The sequence below is a fragment of the Varanus komodoensis genome, unplaced genomic scaffold (assembly GCF_004798865.1).
Source record: "Varanus komodoensis strain SLA01 unplaced genomic scaffold, ASM479886v1 scaffold8, whole genome shotgun sequence".
In the NCBI taxonomy this organism is placed as follows: Eukaryota; Metazoa; Chordata; class Lepidosauria; order Squamata; family Varanidae; genus Varanus; species Varanus komodoensis.
The window spans coordinates 27,248,666-27,273,265 of NW_025336481.1; the positions used below are offsets into that span (position 1 = coordinate 27,248,666).

At 36.9% G+C, this 24,600-nt stretch overlaps 1 protein-coding gene across 1 annotated transcript in view; it reads right to left on the reverse strand.

The window, feature by feature from the left end:
• The window catches only part of LRRIQ1 (leucine rich repeats and IQ motif containing 1), a 114,490-nt gene that overhangs the window by 66,182 nt on the left and 23,708 nt on the right, over positions 1-24,600 (reverse strand). Inside the window, exons 12-16 of the mRNA XM_044455321.1 lie at positions 20,878-21,071; positions 19,483-19,610; positions 9,531-9,604; positions 7,919-8,012; positions 1,038-1,220 (exon numbers count right to left, since the gene is read on the reverse strand). Coding sequence (XP_044311256.1) covers positions 1,038-1,220; positions 7,919-8,012; positions 9,531-9,604; positions 19,483-19,610; positions 20,878-21,071 — 673 coding nt within the window. The remainder of the gene's footprint in view (positions 1-1,037; positions 1,221-7,918; positions 8,013-9,530; positions 9,605-19,482; positions 19,611-20,877; positions 21,072-24,600) is intronic.

Here is a 24,600-nt window from a genome sequence, read left to right on the forward strand (position 1 = left end):
CCTTTGGCAGCTTACATACTTGAGGTCATACCTACAGGGCCTCATAACTTAAAGATGTCAAACAGACAAGAAGCTTGCTTAGTTTTGTTCTGTTATTTAGGAATGTTGCATTAAGCCTGCAATCCTATGCACCCTTATCTGCAAGTAAGCCCTTTGTACACTTACTTTAAACAGACATGCATAGGATCACTCTACAGGTCTCTTAATTTACAGAATGCAGATAAAGACTTAGGCACATAAATATGCATGTGCATGATTTCTTATTGACGGAAGAAGGAGAAAAGGGACCAAATATTAGATAGAATGAATCCAAAAAGGAAGCCACAGCCTTGAACTTAGAAGAGCTGAGCAGGGCTGTTGTGGACAAGACATTTTGGAGGGCTTTCATTCATAGGGTCACCATAAATCAGAGATGATTTGACGGCACATAGAAACAACAGCAAAATATTTGCATTTACAACATTTAAAATAATATAGGACAGAGTTAGGAAATTAGAAGGGTCATAGATTAGTGCTACAGCACATGCTTTTCATGTGCAAGATTCCAATTCATCCAATAGTGTTTCTAGACAGGGGATAGGGAGGTTCTTGTCTAATATCCTGGAGAGCTGAGTGTCAACAGTACTGAACTAGGTGAAGTAATAGCCTCCGCTGGTAGACTGTGGGCATGTTCCAACTGCAATTAATCTTTTAAGTCCAGTTATTTTCATATGATTAATTAAAAGCAACTTAGTAGCAACAAGCAATAATTAAGCTGCATTTGCGTGTTGTATTTCTTTAATGCAGGAAGAAAAGTCTAGTTTCACGAAAATTTGAGAAAATGATACAGCTGTCTCTAAGTGTTGCGAGTCCATGAATTTCTTAAAAGGGAGGGGGCATATACAAATGAATGAATTGAGTCAAAGAAAAATGGAAACTTTTCACTTCAATGTGATTCTAATGGATTTCATTTTGTCACAGTAATATGAAGTCTGACAACACCAAAATACACATTAACTACGTAGAAAACTGAATTCTCAGAAATGTACTGTACTTACAATAACCTAGTTGTAGCTTTTTTGCTGACAAAGTCAATTGCTTGAATCTGAACTTGGCAAAATGCTGCAAAAGTTCCTGGTTCTGCTCTATTTTTAATTCTTTCACCTGGGATTTCTTCATTTGACCTTATGTTTTCATCATTAAGTATTTTCAGATTAGGCAGAATTTTTAGTAAGGTGCACCTTCAAAAATGAGATAAAAGAATAATATTAGAATAGTTACATTTTATTCCACATTTTGAAGTTTCCTATGAACATTGTACAGAATTATATGCCTATTATTTTTCTACATGTAAGAAAGGTTGCAATCCAGCAGACTTAACTAACATGTGGTAGTGAAAAGTCTTTCACCGCAAGATGGCTATGGAAAACAAAGGAATTCCATGAATTCACAGATATTGCTTTCCTGCTGCCAAACAACAATAACTTTCCAAAGCACTCACTGACTGAATTTGTAAAACACATAGCAGCTCACCATGGATTACTGTTTACCCACAATGGTTGGATTTGTGCAACACAACTCTTCAGTGGGAGCTGCCTATTCAAAACAGCAGCTAAGCTGGGTTAAATAACTCACAGCAGGTTGTTATGTTATGCAAAATGCCCCATCTTCTGTATCATAGACCACATATTTATCTACTACTAATTTTATTAAATTTGCTAGCAGTTCTTATATAAAGGAAGCTACATTCTCTTTTTAACTGTGTAAATATTTTCTGGAAAAAACAGTAAAGCATTCTGTGATCTTTTGAAGCTGAGTCCATGAACTTACTTGATTATAAAATCAGTTGTAAAAAGTTCTGACCAAAACCAGAAAACAATTCCACCTTAGGGAAATTACTTGGCATGTGGAGATCTATGATCAGATCTGGCATTTAAAAAGCAGACACAAAAGTACCTTTCCCTCATGCTGCTTCTACCACTGAAATTTCTCCCCTGCAGCCTGACTTAGGGGGAAAAGGCAGGTACACCCCCCCCCTCGTTCAGATTTCAACTTGGACTCCAATGCAACGCCTTGAATATGCTCTGATGCATGTCTTTCGTACTACTGGATCAAATGTGTCCAGTGTGCATTAATATCTATATAATATGACCTCATGCTGAGGTCAATCAAGAATCTCTTCCTTGTTTACGAGTTTCTTCTATGCACTGGCAAAAGCATTCTGAGGAACTTAATAACTTCATTCTGGAGTCTGTCTCCTCTAGACACAAGGATTCCTTCTGTCTCTGTGAAGCTTCTGATCCAATGCCAAACTATCATTTTGTACTGGTGAAAAGGATGAACTATGGAGGTTACTTTCCTTATTGCCCTCCAATCCCTATGTTCCCCGTAAAAGTGCATCCCACCACCTTTAAAAAGGGAACCAAATTTACTTTTGACTGGTGGCTGTCAAAATTTGGGCTTTGGTGTACCTTTAAAAAGCAGATTCTGAATAGAAACTGGGAATTACATTGGAGTATGTTCCAGTCCAAATGTCCCATCCAATTCAAAAATTTCTCTTTAAAGGGATTCCCAGGTTTGACAGTTATCTGTCAAACTTAGTTTCTCCTTTAAAAAAAATGGAAATGGGGTGGGTGTGGGGGAGAAGCATTTCTAGCTTTACCTATGTCCTTTGAGTCCTGGGACAAAACACAATTTTTCTCCCAAGGAAAATGGGGTATGAAGCAGGAAAAAAAATTGGGGATATTATTGAAAAGAGAAGGTAAATCCTGAAACACACCACATTCTCCACAAAAAATCTTTCATGGCTTGACTTGATCTTGAAAGCTCACCTTCTGCACACTGTCAAAGAAAAACACAGACAAAAGAACATGGATTTTGAGCCTCTTGTGGGCAATGTCCAATCTGGGTACCCCTGGACATTGCCCCAGCTGAGGCCTGAAATGAAATAGCTGTGATTAAGGGAATGACTATTTTAGTGTGTGTGTGTGTGTGTGTGTGTGTGTGTGTGTCTTCCTTCCTTCCTTCCTTCCTTCCTTCCTTCCTTCCTTCCTTCCTTCCTTCCTTTCTGCACAAGTTACTGTGCAGCCAGCTAGACTGCCACAGGCAATCACTCAAAGGTACTGCTTGGGCTGCATAGAGGGTCAGCTCATAAATGTCCAAAAGGGATCATAAAAGCTAGCTTGACAACTGGCTTCTGCAATCTCCTATCTGTCCCTGCTCCAGAAAAGTTTCGGGGGGTGGAGGGAGGCTGTGGTGAGCTGAAAATGGCTTGCTAGAGTTTTGTGCAATATAGATTAAGATGACTCAGCAACCTGTAATGGGTTAAGTATAGTTCTACTTCATGCCATGAGCTGTCAGGCTAGAAACATAGCAGATAAATCTGGTCTTTGCTAGTGTAATTTCTGTTGTGGAATCATGGAAACAATCCTAACACAGGCAAGTTGGATTGTGTCAATCTAGCTGAAGCCTGAGAAACAGAGTGAGTCAGAAGGAGCTCACAGGCCATCTAGTCTGACCCTTGGCTCCAGCTGGTTCCACTCATGTAATCCCTAATATGTTAGACGCCAAATTCTAATAAAAACATGCGGGTTTGCATGACATGATGGCTTAGCAGTGACTTAGAAGCTACAGTGGGTTGTTTTATTGGATGAAATCCATGCAAAGGGAATTAGTACAGTTATCTTCAGTCATGTGCAAAGGGAATTAGTACAGTTATCTTCAGCAGTGTGCTTATGGTTGTGTGAACCCATGCAAGGTTATGTGTAGTTATGACTAACAAGCTACACAGAATTCTACAACAGCCCATGGGTTTGGGTTGTCTTCTTACAAATGGCAATGAGCTACACTGGTTTTATTTCCACCATGTCTGGGTTCAGACAACATGATAACCTACACTCAAGGGTGGAGTATGTGTTGAGGGCAGATTGTTGTTGAACCATGGGCTACTATCAACCATGGATTAGTGTGGTTTGTTAACTCAGCCTCAGGTAGCACAATAATCCATGTTTCAGCAACAACCAACATTTCAACAACAATCCATGGTTAAATGGCAAACCACAGTCAAATCCTATTAAACTCCTGAATATATGTTATGCTGTCTGACTCCAATCAGCATGGCTGGGTTTACATGTTCAGTTAAGGAAAAGAAACCAACATAGCTTCTTCTCCCTGTGCCTTGTGCTCTGGTCGCACACTGCCTCATTTCCATAATTACCCACACATCAGTTGCTATGTCATCTGAACTGGACATGGGTGGGATCTGGATAGGGTTTACAGACTAAGCCAAAACCGGAGAAGAAGTAAGAAGATTTGCAGGGTACTTTAGATGACATAGCAGCCTGCCCAGCTTGCTGGTTTTGGATGAGATGGATATCTGTGCAAAATTATTGCAATTAGATGGACTATGACTGCATGTGTGGGGTGGGGAAAGAAGCCAATGTGGAAACCCAGACCAAGATTGAGGATAACTATGCTAATCCCTCTGCCAAATGACCTGCATATGTAGCAAGGAACATAAGCTTTACTTACTGAGTGATAATCATGTAAACTGGGCCAAAGACTGTTCAAGCTGCTGTTGGTGGGAAATTCTGAATCTAATTTTATTCTTTTCTTTTAATAGAGGAAACATATTTATGGCAGGAATACCTCTTCATACTGTGATCTGTTTACTTCTAGACCTACAAAGGATAGACTTGCAACTGCAAAGGATAGGCCTTCTTTCCAAATTTCTTGGTCTATTATATTACGACCAAATGTGACAAAATCTAGCTGGTTTCAAGTTGCACTGATTTCACCAAAATTTTAAAACATATGCTTAGTCCTCTTCAATGGATCCAGGGAACACTTAATTTTGGCTGGAGTATATTCTTCACTTCAGTAAATATTATTAAAACCATAATTCTCATTTATGCTAGAACCACCACCATTACAACAAAACACATTTCTGTATTTTTGTTAGAAGTGTCAGAGTGTTAGATGATGATATTAAACCAATAGTCTTGAATCTGCAGGTCTATTAGAGACAATGTTGAATAATGATATATTGAAAAGGTGCCATATCAAGTTGATTAATGTTGTAAAGTATGGTTTCTTAGAGCCATGGGATCTTAACACTAGTTTTTCCAGCTGGGTTTCTCCTGGTGACGGCTGAGTCAATATTTCATTTAGTGAAAACTTCCTGGTGAATATTCTGTCACTTAAGAGGCTCTATTAATCATTACTGCAATGAAACACATTCCCCCTAGGAGTGCTCAAACTGATCCCAGGGTTTAATTTCTAAAAAGTGATTTCTTAGTACTTCAGCTTCTTCAGTGTTATCACTGGCTGGACATGAAAGTAGGAAACCGATTGGGAAATTTTACAACTAATTCCTTTGTTGGTATCAAGGGGTTATGTAAAGTTCATTGAAACATATTGCCTGAAGTTATAGTCAATGCTGAATTCAACAAATCCATACTTTATAGTATCCCATTAGATAAATTAATTTCTTGTCCAGTCCTGAAAGCTCAATTGGTCAAACAGTGTAGGAGGACCTTGATGGCTCAGGAATTCCAAGGATTTATTTCAAACGGAGCTTAAACGGAGCAGCAATTAATTATATGCATCTCAACAATCAAGAACAATATAAGTACAGATAGTAAGACTGCTATTTTGTTATATGATGTGCAATATTTTTGCAAAACTGGCCTTTGGCTTTTACAGCCAAAACACTAATTACCTCCATCATGCAAAAACATAAATACATGTTCACAGGTAACATTATGCTAACTCAAGCCCCATATTTTTCCAAGTGTATGTTACCCTCATCTCCACTTCCCATATACAATATTAATTGATAGTCTGAAACAAAGGTCTGCTCAAGCGACCTATGGAACCTGTTGCCATGGTATGATCAAGAACTGGTGTTTATCTTATAATTTCCCCTCTGTCTTCTCCCTCACCACATGCAAAAAGTTAGTATCTAAACTAAGATATTGTATTTATTTGAAAGGGAAATATCTCTAATTCTGACAAAATGAATGATAAAGTTTCTATGTACATCAGTGCTTTTCTATGCACAAACCAGCCCTAGTTGAGGTGGATTTTCAAAAATGAGTGAGCCAATATCCATGGGCAAAAAAGAACATGGAAAAAAATAATTGGAAAGCATTGGAAATGTAAACTGAGTGTAGAACAAAATGGGGAAAACTGCAGAAGACCAATCCCACCACAGAAGAATGTTATAATTATTGGTAAACCAAAAGTAAAGGGCATGGACAAATTACTAAGGATGGGTACTGCTGATATGACATAAGACTAAATCAGCTCAAATTAGTTTGAGTGATGACATATATCCGAAGATTTCAAAAAGCTAATTAGCAGAGAGTTAGAACATGCATGAGAAAATTGGTGTGGTCCTAGAATACACTTAACAGCATTGTCAGCGCATGAGAAAGGAGATCTCAGTAGAGAGAATAATTGGTCATCCTATCCACCAGGGATCAGATAAGAAAAGAAATATGGTTTTAAACTAAGGGAAAGTAGATACTGGTTAAAAATGCAAACATCTTCTTAAGTGTAAAGACAGCTTAGCATTGAAACAAGTTGCCTAGAAAGGTGTTGACATATTTGAAGGTTCTCACATAATAATGTTGTGGAGGGACACCTTTAAAAGAATAAACAAAAATAATAAAATATTATTTATTAAAAGTAAACTTTCACATATTAGAATTAACTCTTTAAATAAGCCAAAAAGGGGCTGGGAGGGCAGGGTAAGATTTACAGCGGGATCCAGAACCAAAAGATTCCAGAAGGTCAATAACTGCCCTAGGAAAAGGGGGCAAAAAGATCAGAAGGGATAGAAACAAAAGCAGCTAAGTCATTCTTCAGTAAATGTAAGGTCAAGGAAAGGGCATACAGGAGGCAATACTGAATTTGTCAAAGGTGGGAGGCAGAAAAGCAGAAGTGGAAAAGGAGTTGTATTTAACAAAAACAAGAGTGACTTTTAAGAGAAAAGCTAAGGAAATATGCTACAAAATGAAGTAAAAAAGTTATGGGCTGTGTGTGTGTATGAGGGATATTCCTAATATGCAACATTTTACTGTAAGATAATAATTTTGAAAGGGTGAAATTTAGAGGGTCTATTTAATTTTGGCCTGAACATGCATACAGGCACAATTATTAATGTAGTCAATATGAAGCCAGAAAGAGTAAATGTGATTATTTCTGTATACCAATTTATCTTTAACTGCTTTCAATATATGTAGAAATGCAGCTAGGAAGAAAAGAATGTTTTGGGGGGCAGAATGCTTTGAAAATCAGTTGGTAATCTTAAATTCAAACAAATCAGGAAGATCTAGTTCTTTGTGATTACATCAGGCTTTGTTCATTATTTAAATTATTTGCTAGAACAGTTCTGGAATTGCTAGAACAGTTTTGATAAATGCATTTGCTCCTCTTCTCTGAAACTGCATTTACTAATTCAGCAAAAGGTATGTATTCATCATTTTCACATCTATACTGGCTAATCACCTAACACAAAATGGGGTTGGATCCAGTTTATGTTAGGTGAAGTCAGTTCCCATTGAAATTAGTGGGAAAACTGACTCATGACTTAAGCATTTAAGCATTAAGGTTTTCAGGGTTACTCATGCAGCTACCTGAAGTCTGGATCCAACCCACAAAGCCCACTTTATTTTTTGTGAAAATAATAGTTGTAAAATTACTGATACTAGAGACCACCATTGCTTTCCCTCACTTTAATCTGATATGTGAAACAATTCTATGAAATAATGGAACCACGCAGAAAAGGAAAATGCTCTACTTCTCAATATTATTTAGTTAAAAGAAAAGCATCCCTTCCTATCCCTAAAGGCTAGGAAGACAAACAGAATCTCAGCCACCTGTTGCATTACTTTTCAACTGCACTTGTCACACTTCTTTTCTCTTATCCGCTTACCGCCAATTCTCTTCCAGAAGAAGTGGATTTCCTTGTATGGACAATTCCCTTAAACTGTCACAGCCACCAAACCACTGGATGATGCTTTTAGTATCTGCAGTTGGTAAATATACATTGAAACAATTCTATGATTTCTAGTATGATCACAACAAAATACTTTCAAATAGCAAGTTAGCAAGTTAGTAAAAACAACACTTAGAGTTAACTCAGGGTTGTGATAATATTTAGTGGACAATGAAGTGGAACTCTAAAATCCAGCTTAGGACCGAGATATCTCAAGGCATGCCTCCTTCTGTATATACCTACCCAGACCCTAAGATCATCAACGGAGGTCCTTCTCCGAGAACCTCCTTTAAAGGAAGCAAGGAATGTGGCCTTTTCGGTAGTGGCACCCCATTTATGGAATCACCTCTTTAGGGAAGTGCACCTAACACTGATACTACACTTGTTGGCACCAGATCAAAAGCTTTTTATTCTTCCGTCATTTTAACTGCTGATTACAGGTTATGATTTTATATTAATTTTAATCAATATGATTACTATTGTTTTATTTTCTTGTCACGATTGTTAATTCTTTGTATTTGGATATGATTTCATGGATAGCGTGTTATGTCTACTTGTAAACTGTTCTGAAAGCTGAAGGAATGGCCTATAAAAACTTCTAATAAATAAATAAACAATAATTCATCCCACCATATATCAGCTTTAAACCTGGTTTCAAATCTTGTTTAAGAGTGAACTCTCATTAGCATGGGTCAGTGTCTATGTAAGTCTCAACCATGCCTAAAACTCCATGGATTTGTGCTGGTGAAGAAACCATGCTGCATCCTGTTTTTCTAGACACCTTTTGTATACATGTTAACAACCTAACTCACTTACATTAGCATTTGTAAACTCATGACAATTTAAAACAACTTTTCCCCAAAGGATCTTGTAGCCCTCATCCCACATGGTGGTTTAAGTGGCATCCTCCTAGCTCACATTCTGTACTGTAATTTACACATAAGCAGTCCTACCATCTTGACCTTCTAGGAAATAGTCAGAAAGAGCCTAGTTTCAAACATTCCCAGATTTGAACCTCTTCTTTTTTACACTTTCTTCTTTCTATCAACCAAAGCATGCCTGAGGCACAAAGTTGACCAGAGTCTCCATAGGAATAGTTGCAGGGAATACTTCTATACCCCATAACAGTAGGCGCCTAACAAATGAAGAGAAGGTTCAATTCAGCTTGATTCCTTTTTAAAGCTAACATTCTTAGCAAAAACCTCCAGAAAAAAGAAGTAAAATCTACTCAAAGAAAGCTTTGCTATGATTTGTTTAAAGTTAATAGGCCAAACTATTGCTCTGCAGAGGAAAAAGTCAATGGATCAAACAATGTCATGCAGATTTTTGTTTTGTTTTGCAAATGCATAGGAAGGATTAAACCTGAAATAAACTGTACTGGTTGATAGCTGAAACATGATTGAAATGTCCTGAAAGAATTTCAGTCAAAGCGAAGGATTTTCATATGCAGCATTTTTCTTGTCTTAGAGACTTTTATCTTGGGTAAAATTGACCCCAAATGGGACTAATGTTAGTTTCTTGTTGAACTGGGAATATGATATAAACTCACCTAATAAGCAGTTGTTGCTGATATCTAGCTTTTTCAAAGAGATGAATGAAAAAAGAGGTGCAAGCTGAGTCAAACTAGAAGAAAAAAAGAAAGATTTTACAGACAACTGTATCAAGAAATCCTTAATAGTAGAGACACAAACATTGTACAAATACTGCAGAACTGCATTTCCTAAATTCAAGCATTTATGAGTGATTTGGTAGCAAACATACTGCCAGTTAGCAATCCAAATTGCTAGAAGGACATTGCAAGTTTTCCTTTACTAGCCAGACAACAACTTTCAGGCTGCATGAGATATCATGCAAGCTATTGTTTTCAAAAGTAATGAGGTGGATATTCTTTGAGAAGAACAATCACTTTCATGAAAAGCTTATTCCTTTATGGTACTTTCAAGAGTGTGTTTCTCTTGAGCTAATCTCCAATTAGTTTGAGCTAACCCCAATTAGTTCAATGGAGCTTACACATTTTCATCTGGATTGCTAGAACTAGAACTAAACGGCACAGCCCTTGCTTATGTCAAGTTAGTTAACTCTTTGTGATTCATTCCTAAGAACCAACCTGTATACTCCTCTTTTCAGAGTCTTTTCTTTCAAGCTAAAGATGAAATGAAAGGTACCCACCCCAGCTGTAACCTAGATACAAAGAGTTCTTTTCTTGCTTTACAGGAAGCTTAGTAGTGGGATAAAAACTAGCTGCTGTAAACGTTGATACTATGCTTCTTGTGTCACCTCTTTCTCTTGCAGCATTTAACGCAAGGCTCAGAAATTGCCTTCCATGCTAGGTATTATTAAATGCATGACAACAGATCTTTGGCCATTCTATTTCCAAACATAACTCCATTTTGACGTGCTTTGGCTTTTCCCATTATCTTCTGTCCCGTATGTGTAAATGGTTTTCTTAATATACATATGTTTCAGAAAGATTCAAAGAGGATTATTGGCCCTTATGAAGTGAGCAATCTGACAGTTACTCTTATGGAGAAACAAATTTTATTTCAGGATGGTACTATGTGTGACTCTTATCTGATTGACTATGCTAACGTTGATTAAGCTGTATTTGCAGAACTTTAGGTTGGAAAAACAGGAAAGTGCCTTATCCCAGAGCAGGATATTTGTCCAGTTCCAGGGTCCTGGCAGAAAGGAAGCCTTTCCCATCATCAGACCCTTTCAAATGGAAATCCCAGGGAGTGAACCTGGGATCTTCTGCATGCAAAGCATGTGCTCTGCTCTGGAGCTATCCCTCCATCTGAATAGTACACACTGGTATCTTTCCTATATAGCAAGAAAATATGTGATCTGTATTTTTAACAGGAAGAATTGATTCTGTTGTGAAAGATCTATTCTTATGTTGATGCATCTTCCCCTCCCTTTCCATCTTAGTCCTTTCTTCTGAGGCCTTTAAAATGTCTTGGAAAGTGGGGTAGATGCACTTGCGTGTCATTTGGTTGCTCTTTATTGGAACAGTTGTTTGGATCTTTCTGAATACCTGAGTATCAATATACATAATGTTCCATAAGAGGGTTTATCTAATTCCCTTGGATTGTCCTAAAAGTGGCACAATTCTACAGTTGCCAAAGTCATCTACTACAAAGAAAACACTTCTAGTGCTATGCAAGAAATGACCAAGGACATTACTGCTGATTCTTGTCTGACTAATTTATGGAAAAGGCTATACAGGAAATATCAAATGTTCATTGAAGTTATATTTTACTGAGCTTGAATGAATGTTGAATCAATGACTGATTTAACAAGTAATGCTTTTGATATTGTACCAGATGATTTGCTGGACTACTGTTTTTTTAAATGACCATCCTTGAAGAAGACTCATTGACGAATATGGATTGGGCTCAGTAACACTATCCCAGCTTTCTTTCCTGAAGCTACTGAAGTGCATAGCAAATGCCAGGTGTTACAGACTAGTATTTTGAGAAACCAGTCCTATGAGCTTGGTAAGGATATTACAGGGACCAGAGGATATGGCACATTTTTCCTTCTGAAGGAACAAAGAGAAGTTTCTCATTGGAAAAAACCTAATCATGGATTTCTGTTCCCAGCCGTTATGGAAACTTTCATGATGGCTTATTTCTTGAGGTTGGTGCTCTGACCTTGAGGACAGGATCTGTTCTGCATGTAAGACCTTGGCAGGATAATTCTGAGATTCTAATATTAAAGTGTCTATCTCTGCTTTCTTTAAATATAAAATGTAGTTATTTAAAGAGAACTCGCCAGAGGAGGAATTCTATGAAGAATACCTAATCTTCCAGTGACTGCACAACATGCTGCTGAACACATAGCTAGCAGTGGTGAATTTGCCAAGCACTTCAATCACTAATTGATCAAAATGTGGCCATTTTGATTAAGACTGTTTGGAGTACTTTGGCAGCATACAAGTAGAAGTGTGAATCTTCAAATCTCTGATTCAGTGGTCATTGTACATTTGTCTAATTTTTTGAATGCTCTGATACCATGAGCATGGGCTGCATAATAAAAACATAAATATAGACAAAAGGTGGCAGAACTATTTTGAAAAGCTTTCTGTTCCTTGTGTAATACATCATATGTTGTTTGTTAATACTGGCATTTCAGTCTTGCAATTTAGAGACCTCAATGTCTTATTTCCTTTCAGAAGTAAAATTGTTACCTTGTACACTACTTCTATTTAAGATAAATCCTTTTTCAGTCTGTCATTCTATAGCTTCCTTTCCACTGGCGGTCTTTGTCTTTTTTTTTTTCTTTTTTAGAAAATTCAAACCAGAAAGACAAAGGACATTACAGAAAACTTAATACCACTTGACCTTGTCCCACTAGCCCTGGGCATTAAAAGGATATAAATTACAAAGACGACACAAAGAAAAAGATAATTTTTTTAAAAGATCCAATAGCTTCCTTTTTCTGGGTTCAGTTAAAACCAAAGAAGTTGGAAAAGACAATCTGGGGATTTTTATGAAGTGAATAAATTGAAAGAAACTTGAAAATGTAAGTTAATAAGCATTTATATACCTCCTTATCTACTAAAAGCCATCAAGCTGGTGCACAACAATTTAAAACAACAACACTTCAAAACAAGTCAAAACAATAAGAACAGTTGTTCATTTCATGCTGGTTGCAGGAGGTTGGGATAGAACTCTGATTCCAGGTTGAAGCTTAGTCTCTGACCTCAGATCTGAAACTCCAAACAATCCTATGGCCCCTTAGATAATATCTAGGGGCCATAGGATCACTCACTCCAGTCCAAGTTCAGAGACAGAGTTAAGAATGTCTTAAAGCTCCAAGCTGATCCTTGTTTATTTGGGAATAAGTCCCATTGAGGCCAATGGGACCATATTGCATTGCACTGTAAATCTTTTGTTTGAATCCTGTTGATTACAAAGACCTGTTGTGACTGAACCTCCTCCTTGCATAACTGACCTAACTAATTTAGAAATAATGTTTTAAAGCCTAATGTGCTATAACTGCATATTGTGGTGCATAAAAATAAAGACTATTGTTCTAAAAGATTTCAAAGCTGAATTATTCTACTCTGAGCCCTTATCCTTCCATGTTTAGATGTGAAGCAGTATATAAAAACTGTATATAAAAATAAATAACAGTGGCATGGAAACCATTAACAAGAAGCTAAGCTAACCAAAAATGTTGAATCAGCTTTAACTTAAGACTTGCTTAAGCATAGGTCTTAAATATAATACCTCTGGAGCAATCCTATGCATGTTTAGACAGAAAAAGTCCCATAATTCCTGACATTCCCCAACCAACCATGCTTCCTAGGGAAGGCTGAGAATTGCAATACTTTTTTGCTGTCTAAATATCCACTGAATGTTGCCCTTACTTTCTTTATAATGCCTTATCTTCCACACATTTGTCTAATCTTCTCTTAAAACCATCTAAGTTGGTGGTCATCACTACATCTTATAGAATTAAATTTCACAGTTTAACAACATACCATGTAAAGAAGTAATAAAGGGAGAAAAACTGTCTATCCACTTGTGTCACCTCGTATATAATTTTATACATTTCTGTCAGGTCCCTGTTTAATTGCCCATTTTCTAAACTATAATGCCTGCATAAGGAAGTTGCTTCAGCAACTGAAACTTTTCAAGGCCTTTTTCTGCACTTACACAACTTTTACAATATGTCTTTTGACATACAGTAACCAGAATGGTGCACAGTATTCCAAGTATGGTCACAACACAGATTTATATTATGACATTATGATACTGGCATATTTTAATTTTCCATTCCTTTTCCCAATGATCCTTCAACATGGAATTTTTATTTTCTTTTAACAGCAATTGCACATTGACTCCAAATTTCCTTGAGCTAACCACCACAGTTCCAAGAACCCTTTCATAGTCAGTCACTGCTACTAGAAAACTGTCAGGGATGAGCAACTGATAGCCTTAAAGATGTTCTGGCCTACCACTCCCATCTGACTTAGCCAGCAGTGCCAATAGTGAGGGTTAATGGACTGGTAGGTCAAAACATCCAGGGCTTTACAAATTTCTCACTCCTTGTACATGTGAAGTTAAGAAAGTGTTAGCATCCACTTTACACTTCACTTTACACTTGCTTGCATTGACCCACATATGCCATTTGAGTGTCTATTTCCCCAAATGTGGAAGCATCTTTGTGGAGCCTAACAGCTAGAGAAACACAGCCAGTAGGAGGGTTTTTTTTTGTTTTTGTTTACTTTTGCTGTGAGATTTTTATCCCTCTAGATTTCTCTGCTTATTGGTCTACAGAGCCTACAGAGTCCTCAACAAGCAGAGCTTTGACACGGTGGGGTTGTGCTGATATGATATGGATGCAACATGTAGCTAGGCTCTGAAAAGAACTGCTATAGCTTTACTTATCAAATATTAGGTTAACCATGGTTCACAGAACTAATGAAAAGGGTAAAGCAAATGTATTTATGTACATATCCATATGCTACTTTTCCTGAAAAAATTGTCAAAGGTGGCTGTTTTATTAAAAATAACAATGAAAAATCAAGAATGAGGCCCAAACAACATGAGACTGAGACACAACAACCCAATGTATAAAAAATTAAACTCTTCATAGTGTAGGATGCACTTGGAGATGTGAGCATTCAGAATGTATGTAATTAAAACTATTTGATACATATTACTTCCACATTGGTTCAAATTATTAATGCTGATAAGGTTTAAGATCCCTTAGCCTGAGAAGGCTTAGAACACGTAGCTGTTAGTGGGGGGAAACAAACTAACTAAGAAAGAAAGAAACTGGTTTCCAGAAACAAAACTGTATGCTGAAACTTGCTAATTAAATGCTTAATTTTTATAACTGAGAAACAGTTTGCCATGAAAGGCAAATCAAGATCCTGTTGCTTGGTGAAACAAAACAGTATTATAACCATTGTATCCAAGAGTACCATTCTGGCAGTGAGAAGGACCCAATAGAAGACTAGATTTCCATCACTGCTCCCTCCTGCAACACCAAGCATCCTCTCCTTCCCCGCTGAACCCTACTCCTGAAGGTTGTGTGATCCTCTAGAGTGGATCTGGGACATGTATAAGGTTATAGTCTGTGAGAAGTCCCTTTGTGTGACTAGAAGTCCTATTCCAATCATGCAACTTTTGGATCTAAGTAAAACAGAACAGCATTGTAGGTTTGGAAGCACATTCTTTAAACTTCTCATCTTTTTCCACTGAAGTACAGTATTATTTCAGCAAACTCCTCATTCTGTCATTGCACATAGTGTGAGAGAGTCTGATTGTGCTTCAAAACCCCTGAGAGTAAGGACATGCACATTTTCTGAGAAGGGGTGTTGCACTGCTTGTAGTAATGCTCCTTCTGAAAAAAACAAAACAAAACATGTAGGTAGCACATTTGCTTCAATATTCAGAAGGCAGAACTTACAAGGGATTGAAGGTAGAACTTTCAGCTTTAAGTTGTAGCCATCTAATTTTTGTTATTATGTGCTCCCAATTCATCTGTGACCCTATGAATGAAAGCTCTCCAATCTGGAAGTAAATCAGAATAGGCATCTACAGAGTGTCACTCATTTCTTCCTATAATGTCCAAAGCAGTATATGTAAAAAAGGAGATAATCTTGCAGTTCACAGAATTACCACTCTTTACTACAGAAACTCAGCAACAGGACATAACTTTTTTCTGGATTGTTTTACTCCCAAACAAGTCATGATTCCTAAATGATATGACCGGAAACAAGACATACCTAGGCAGGCAATTAGGTGAATGATACCCGATATTTACCTAATTAGTCCTGATGATCATGCAAACCAGGTTAGTGTCAACAATACTGAGTTTATGGGACATGTATAAGGCAGCTTCTTATGTTTCTATTAATGAAGAAGTATCTCAAGTTTGGATTTGATGTCTGAGATTGCACCATCTTTATTCACTGAAGTAAGACAAATCCCTGCTGCTGGCTGGTCATAAAGATGCCTGTGGATAACCTGCAATAACTTTAAAAATACTATTGAATAAAGAAAGCTCCCAGTATTGTAGAAGGCCCTGGCTTACAGTCTGGTTAGTTTCTCTAGATGGAAAGTGGTCATATATCTCATCTTATGCTTCTGTCTTGGGCTAGTCTTGTTTATATAGCCAGATGTTTAGAAAATCCTAAGCGACAACACAAACTTTTTTTTGTTGCTACCCCTGCTTTTGTAATTTGTAATGTAATATTTGATAGAAATTGCTACTGAAATGTTTACAAATAGTAATTCTAAAGGAATACAATTGGAATCACCAGAGTGCCATCAATGAGTTGTTGATCAGTGAACAGTCAAGGAAGCTCTGATATGACTTAAGCATCACATAAAGAGGTAGAATTATAGCAATTGTATAGCTGTTTACCACAGTGGTTACACAGCAGATACAATGTTTCCTGGTCAATTAACAATAGCTCAGAGATCAGGAAAACTCCCTAGACTTTGCTACTTCTACACTTCCTTCATAGTTCTCAATCTCTTATGTCCCTCTGCTTTTCAATTTATTCCCTTCATTTTAAGAATTCACTACAGTTAGTAGCATGCCTACAATAAGTGTAGTTGTTGTTCAGTTTTTTAAGAAACCAGATTTGAAATCACAGCTGGGGTGGGATTCATATAATTGTTTTGAAGCTATCAATGCTTTGCAAACTAACCCTAATGTTAAAAGATTGGGTGGGGGTTTTAAGGATATGGCAGGCAGGAAGTGAAAAATGTGCAAGCCAGAGAAGGAAGCGAGAGGAGAGAAGAACGTAAGAGCCCAAGGGATGTTACTGCTCTCTTAACTCCTGTATGACAACAACTTTTATTAAAAAATGATGGATAACTCCCAAAAGCAAAAAGCATTGAGAATATTATAAATGTATGTTGCATACTGAAATGTGAGAGAAAAGTGCCCCCCGTGACAGGGTGCTGATGTAATGTTACTTAGTTATTTAGCAATGGCAGTGAGCACAGGCACTCATTGCTCAAATTTCTGCACTTAATACATTTTCTGAACGTATGCGATGCTTTAAAATTAGGAGTTTAATTCTGTGAAATAAAACTTTATTAGGCATTTTACTACATATTGACTACAAACTAAAGCTGAAGACCTGTTATCATCTATTACTTGCAAATTAGACTTTCCTACTTGAGTGCTTTATTCATAAGGAATATATGGATTCACAATCCTAACATTCATAGGGGCTTCCTGCAATCAACAAAAAGGAAATGACACTCAGTGCACACTCTTAAGCAGAAATTGCACAACTGCATCAGCTGCAGGATAAAAGCAAAGGAACAGCTTTTCTTTCAACAGCTTACTTCATTACATTCAGTCCTTCTGTATAAAACATCCAATCACTTATGCCATAGTAGAGGCATATGGATTTGCTTAGTACAAGGCTATGTTAATGGTTATTAACTACTGAAATATTACTTATTTCTGCTTAGTCATCTGTTCTGATCATAACTGTCATCCATTCTAGCTATTACAGACATGCAGTGATCTATTATCTATAGTGTCCTCATTCTCACTTTGGCCCAAATGTTAAAGATGGTGACACATACAACAGATGTATGGGAAGCTTTTGCTGCTAAAATGTCAACCATTAACCATTCAGATATGATACTGTGACAAACTGTTTGCTTTCACACAGCAGGAAATGCACTAGTTGTTGACTGCAATGCAAAGCTTCAAAAGTGGGAATAGTAGTAGTGAAGTGAAGCAAAACAAAGAGAAGAAACACACAGGCCTCAAAATATATGATAAAACTCACAGCTCAATGCTGTGGAAGAACATACGATTTGTACTACATAGTGCTTCATCTTTTCATTTCAAAAAGGTCCTGAAAAGTAACAGATCTGGAAAAGAACTCTGCTTAAGAGCAGCTTCAAGCCAGTGCAGATCACACTGAGTTAGATGGATCAATGGCCCACACAGTTTAACACAGCTTCTTATGTTAAAGAGGAGGCAAAATTAGGATCAAGGCAGAGTAAGTTCTTTAAAATGTGCAAAAGAACAGAAAGAAAAAGAAAAAAACCAGAGCACATACAATAGATAACAATAAATACTACCAATAGACATTTGATAGTTTCCATAGTTTTTAGAGACATGGGCTACAATCCTATACCCAATTACCTAACTGTAACCCCTTGAACTCAGTTCTGCACAGACATTTATATGATTGCATTGATGGGCTACAATCCCATGTACCTTTAACAGGAAGTAAGTTACATGACACATGGTTGGACCTCCTTCTGAATAGACACACATAGGATTGCACTATGAATTCAACTGTGATGACAGAATTATATTCCACCCATCCACCTATCCTTCTGTCTTAAATTCTTCAATGAGTCCAAGAAACTCTGAGTTTCTTGTAAATTGTGATTTACACTGCAATTCTATGCATCTTCAGACAGAAAAAGACCTACAGTTTTCAATCTACTCCAGCCAGCATGACTGTATGCTTACTGGCAAACAATTTAATGCCGGGTTTAATGGCATTTACTACTTGTTTTCAATAATATAGTTCTTGCAAATATGCAGTTAGTGTCCTCTGGCACCACAGAATTCCAAAATGACAAGGTGATAAGTGTCTGAGTGGATAAATAAGCCAATAAAAATGTTGTGATACATTCAGCCATGTAAGTTGTGGATTCCTGTTGTAAGGAACTTAATAACAATTTTTTAAAATCCTCATGAAGTTTCAGCACTATTCATTCAACAAAAATCTTGCTAACCAACATTTAAGCAAGCTAACATGCTATGCTTACTGAACAAAAAAGGTTGCCTATTACAGGACCCACTTTCAGTGGCAAGAAAAAATATTATACTTTCCATCAAGCACTTATTTTAAAATATCACAGTTACTACTGGAAACACTCCAGGAAATATTCATATACGACTTCCATGCTAATGATTGAAGTTATGCTGCAACAATTCTTATGTGCATGAACATTTATTTAGTAAGGATTTTACATTCTACTTATCCCCTCCAAAACATGGCTCACTCAAAGTGCCTGACAAAATATGTTTAAAAAATGAAAATCACAACAGCAGTCATTTAGCAATGCTTATACTACATTCTATAGATTTCTGACAATGGGTTCTCTACTGTGTTTTGAACCATACAATCAGGTCTTACGGTTGCTTAACAATGTGTTAAACCTACTTTATATTTAACTAACTCTGTGCAGTTGAGTGAATAAACTGGTGGAGGAGATTCTTTGTGCTTCTCTACTAGTCAAGTTGCTTTCCATGCCAGTCATGAACAAAGGGAAGGTTGAACTTCAGCTCCATCCTTCCTCTCCCAGCCTACTTGCTACTTTTTTAAAAATCCTAAGTAGTTTCTTGCATTTCCATATTGTCCATAGAGATGGGTTTCCATTTCATGGTCAGCACACACAAGCTACTGGTCTCTTAGCAGGTTAGTAACTCTTCTGATTTGTATTCTAAAATAGCATTTCTACAACTATCTTTGTAGTTAAAAGTTTTACCTGTTTTGTGAGAGAAGAAGTATCTGTAGCAAAGGCAGCCAATATGTAGAACATATTTCCAGTGATGAGATACTATTATCTTCCAAGTATAATTCTCTTAGCAGGACATGATTTTCCAGGCTGGGGAACTAAAGATAAATCAGCAATATATGAACAGTATATTAGAGAACATTGTATGGCAAACTTAAAGTTACCAAGGGCTGTATGAGATGCCTTAGCTTTGACTTACATATTCATTAATAGAACAGGCAGTTCTGTGACCATGGAGATGGGTGATTTCCCCCAGTGCAGCCACCTATGCAACCTCAAAATCTTTTCTGGACAGCTTGGAAACCCTATGGAGCCCATAGCCAGGCATCACATAGGGCCACAGTGGGGAGAAGAGAATGAAAATCTCTCTCTTTCTAGTTGGCATCTATTAGGATAAATGATGGATTTAGCTTAAATTAAATCCAACTTAGATTAACCACACAAACAAAAATAAGTTCCACTGAAATTCAAATAGACTTATTCCTGTATAAACATTGTATGTCTTAGAGATCAATATGGATGGTGCGTTTGTCTACTTACATCGAATTCTAGAGAGAGATAGCCAAACTAGTCTGTTACAACAAAAACAAAGGTCCTGGGGCATCTTAAAGATTAACAGATCAATTGTGTCATAAACTTTTGTGGAGTAATATCCAGTTTATCCAGTTTATTATATGAATTTTCATGGAAAAAGAGGAAAAATGGATGCAATAGAGCCAAATGTTAGTCTAAGCACATTCTCTAAAATTCCTATGAAAAGCTCAATGGTCTATAAGATAAGCTGAGTAATCAATCACAATAGCTGTAAATGGTGATAGTACGTTCCCCATATTGTGTGTGTGCATGTTTATCTTTGCTCAAGACTCTTGTCTTTTAATTTTTGGTCACATTATTAGTCACAGCAATGTATGTGGATGATATCCACTCCCATGCTCTTGATTGATAAGGCAGCTGTGGACATAAATGGTGGTCAATAAGGAATTGTGAATAACACATTATTTCAGTAATAACACTGAAATTAAAGAATTTGAAAGGAGTTTTGTGTTAAAGCTACACAAAGCCCTTCCAAGATTAGCAAACATGTCCCCAGTTAAATGGTAACCTTTTCTCTGGAACAGGAAGGAATATCTTGTATAAAATGAGGTCTACTATTTACACACATACATGATCTAAAAACAAAGAAAATATGCTATTTGGAATTACGGGTTGTAGGGATTGAGCTCATTTCTCTCAAAATACAGCATTCCAAGGTGGTTACTTCAAATTTCAATTAATTGACTAAAACTTGAATGATTAATCAGACTAATGTTTATTTAATCAAGTAGACAACTAAAGATAATCTGTGTAAAATCATGTTTGTTTTACCTCATTGAGGTTATTCCCCTGCAACTTCAGGATTTGAAGAAGACCACAATTTTGAATTCCTTCAACTTCATTAAGATGGTTAAAGGAGCAATCTATATAGACTAGAGTAGGAGTATCAGAAAGCCCTTTGGTGCTGATCAATTGATTGTGACTCACAACCAGCCGCTGGAGATTTTTCAATGACTCCAAGCCACCTAAAAAGAAAAGTCTAGCATTTCAAATCTTATTAAAATGCCTAGGCTTTGCTTTATGTACTCATGCATATAACACACAGATTTTATATGATGATGAATTCATGTCTGCCTCAGTGTTTCCACCTTTGTATAAATATACTTTATTGTGCTATATTACTAAGCATCAGAAAACCATCACTTACCTAGAGTATGTAAACAGTAAGCAATTCTTTTGAAACAAATAATACTTTTATCTCAGCATTTATCATATTTTATTTTCTATTCCTGGATTCAGTCACAGACATGAAAATCTCACAGTCGGTTTTTTTGAAAGGAGGCATTTATTTTTTATTGATAAGGATATATTGCACTTCAATGGCATCCCAGGGCAGCATAATTAAAATAAGTAAAAGTAACTGCACTAACAATACAATTTGCAAGAACAGTCTAAAATCACATGGTAGAGTTTTCAACGATCTAATTTGAAACTAACATAAATTAAATTAAAAGGACCTAGAAAACAAATAGGTATTTGGGGATGCCAGAATGGCATCAAGGAAGCTGCTAGATGAGCCACTCAGAGATTTGGGGCTAAGTTAGGGGTAAAGCATTGAGATGACCCACTTCTGGTGGGGGCTCCTGAACAAGAGCTTTGAATGTGGTTCTTAGTGCCTGGATCATCACATACAGCAGGTGATCTTTCCAGTGGTGTTTATCTTTTTCCTGGATGCCCAAAAGTGTCTTACCATGTTTGGCCACAGCATTTGCTATTTTCACTGCAAGTCACTTCCCAGCCCCAGCAGCTATACATATTTAAATAGTTCATCATGCTACTAATAAGGGGTATTGTTGTGCGCCTACCTGTTAGCAGCATTTTTCTACATAAGCTGTCAAGACAGCTCCATTCTAATCACATTAAACTTACTAACTGTGCAATGCACTTGAACTTATACAAAGTCAGTACAGCAGACCATAGCCCTTGGCTCATTGATGCAAAATACTCATTTTGAGCACTTTTTAAATTACAAGATTATTAGAAATGATTTAAAATTATGTACACATGTGCATTTGTTAAAAACAACACTGCCACAATTCTACTCTCTCTCTCTCTCTCTCTCTCTCTCTCTCTCTCTCTCTCTCTCTCTCTGTGTGTGTGTGTGTGTGTGAGAGAGAGAGAGAGAGAGAGAGAGAGAATGAGAGAGAGAGAGATGTTCCCATGCTTCTTGAATAAGGCATTTCTTAAATGTAGCATTAATCATATCTCTAAGGTCTTTTGTCCTTTTGTGATAAAGACAGAGCAAGGTACATTCACATCAACATATATTTGCTCAATGAGACTGGTTTAAACACAAACACACAACTGTTTCAGTTGTGAAACAGGCAATCCTACACTTCTTTCATATTTTGAAAGTATGCATATCTTTTCCTCTACAGAAATGGAAACAAAACAGATATTCTTTGTTGCACTTTCAACTGCTAATTTTTCAGCTGCTAATATTTTGGTTTCTCTACAGGAATAGGGGTTAATCATGCTTTCAATGAAAGAGAGATTGAGAGATTGAGAGATTGAGAGATTGAGAGAGAGAGAGAGAGAGAGAGGGAGAGATCTTACTGTTTCAGTATGTAAGAACACATTGGTATGCATCTCCGGAACAAGAAATACATTTATACCAATTTGCACTAAATATATAGTTGCCAGACTATGTGATGATATGGTGCAAAACAGAAGCAGTAGCATACATATAATAATAAATAATTAGAATAGGGTTGGTGGAGATTTCCTAATGTCAGAAGAGATTTTTAAATGACTCTTTAAACAAATGTTTCTATTACTCAGAAAGATGGAAGGCATTGCCAAAACTGCAGGATAATATGTATATAGTTCATTAAATAACTACACGATGGAAAACAACAAAATACAGGGACAGGTTCCCCCTGAAGTTGGTAGGGAGGATTGCATTTTTCCAGACCCCATTCACTTTATTAATTTATATATTTTGCAGTATTTCTCTACTATTCCATATTTAAGCTGATTTTGGAGGAGTAAACAGTACTGTTTTTATTCTTTTACCTACTTTAACAATACATAAATAACAGGATAACATTAAAAACAAGGTGAGTCAACAGAAAAGGCTTCCCAGTATGAGGCATCCTGTCTTTAGCAGGTTCTTTGGAAGGAAAAGGCAGTTTATAACTGATAGGATATATAGCTTGCTGCTTGTTTCCCCCCACCCCACCTGCTGAATGCAGGTCATGAAGAAGGAAAAGAAAGAACAGCTGCCAGTACTCTAACCTTGCTATTATTTTCAATCCAACCATTTCGTGTATGGATTTCAATGCATGCTTCTAATGTTTTCCAGTGTGAATGCTGTCATATAGAAATAGTGCTCCTATATACTGAGCTCTATTGATCCATATGTTTTGGATGCTCATTCTTTAATGGAATTTTGATTAGAACTGTGCTAAAGAAGATACTTGCCTGTGCACCAGAAAACTTCTATGTGCAATGGACATTTGCTCGATCCTTTTGTAATCCCCACTGAAAAGAAATCTCTTTAGTTTTGGAAATGCTGTGGTAAAAGTTTTGATAAAACCTTATTTGGATTTTGGCTTATGTTTCAAATTAGAATCAAAGACAGTAATACTTATAGATAGGCATGCAGTCTGCCTGCACGTGAAAATATATTTCTAATATTCATGCAGCAAACAGCAGAAGCTATCCTACCCACCAAATCATAAATATGTATGAATTTAAATGTTACCACACTCAAGCTGCAGTCCTACCCTATATGTACTCACCTGGAAGTAAGCTGCATTGAACTCAGTGGGACTAGTTTTAAATCAGACATGTAGCTTCTAAGATGTAGTTCTGCACAAGTTCTATGTTATTTTTTGAAACAAAACTTCCTTAGTTCATTACCTGAAGTAGTCAAATAATATTTAAATATCAAGGAAGACTGGCCACCATTCCTCTGTTACTAAGAAATAATTTCAAACAGACTACTGAGTTTGTTTATGCACAAAATTACAAATTACTTGTTTGGATTTTGTCTAAAGTGAAATAACCTCAAAAGCTAACTGGCACCATCTAGTGGATTAACAGAATACCCAAGAAACAATCATTGGACCTATTTAGACATATTCCCTCCCTTCTTCTGAGAAAAGTCCAATTATTATCCTTCTTTAATAAAGCAGCAGAACTCATATAATGGTTGTCGGAAGAGCTATGAGAAGTGACATCTTCTCTCAGTGTGTGCATTTCCATCCTTTCTGGGGGTAACGTGCACAGCATATATTCTTTTTTTTGTGGGGGGGGGCAGTAGCAGGGAAGGAAAGGGTTAACTGTCCCCATACCAGGTGCAGTGGGCATCCCTGTACCACCAAAATCACCATACCTGAACATGCTGTTATTTAAAATATATACAAATGACAGGCTAATTATACATTTAAGGCATAATTCAGTGATGCTGCCCATAACCATCCAAACATGAAGGATTACAGGCATTCTGTGCATGGCAGGAGAAGCACATAGGTGAAGGTTGCCTCCACA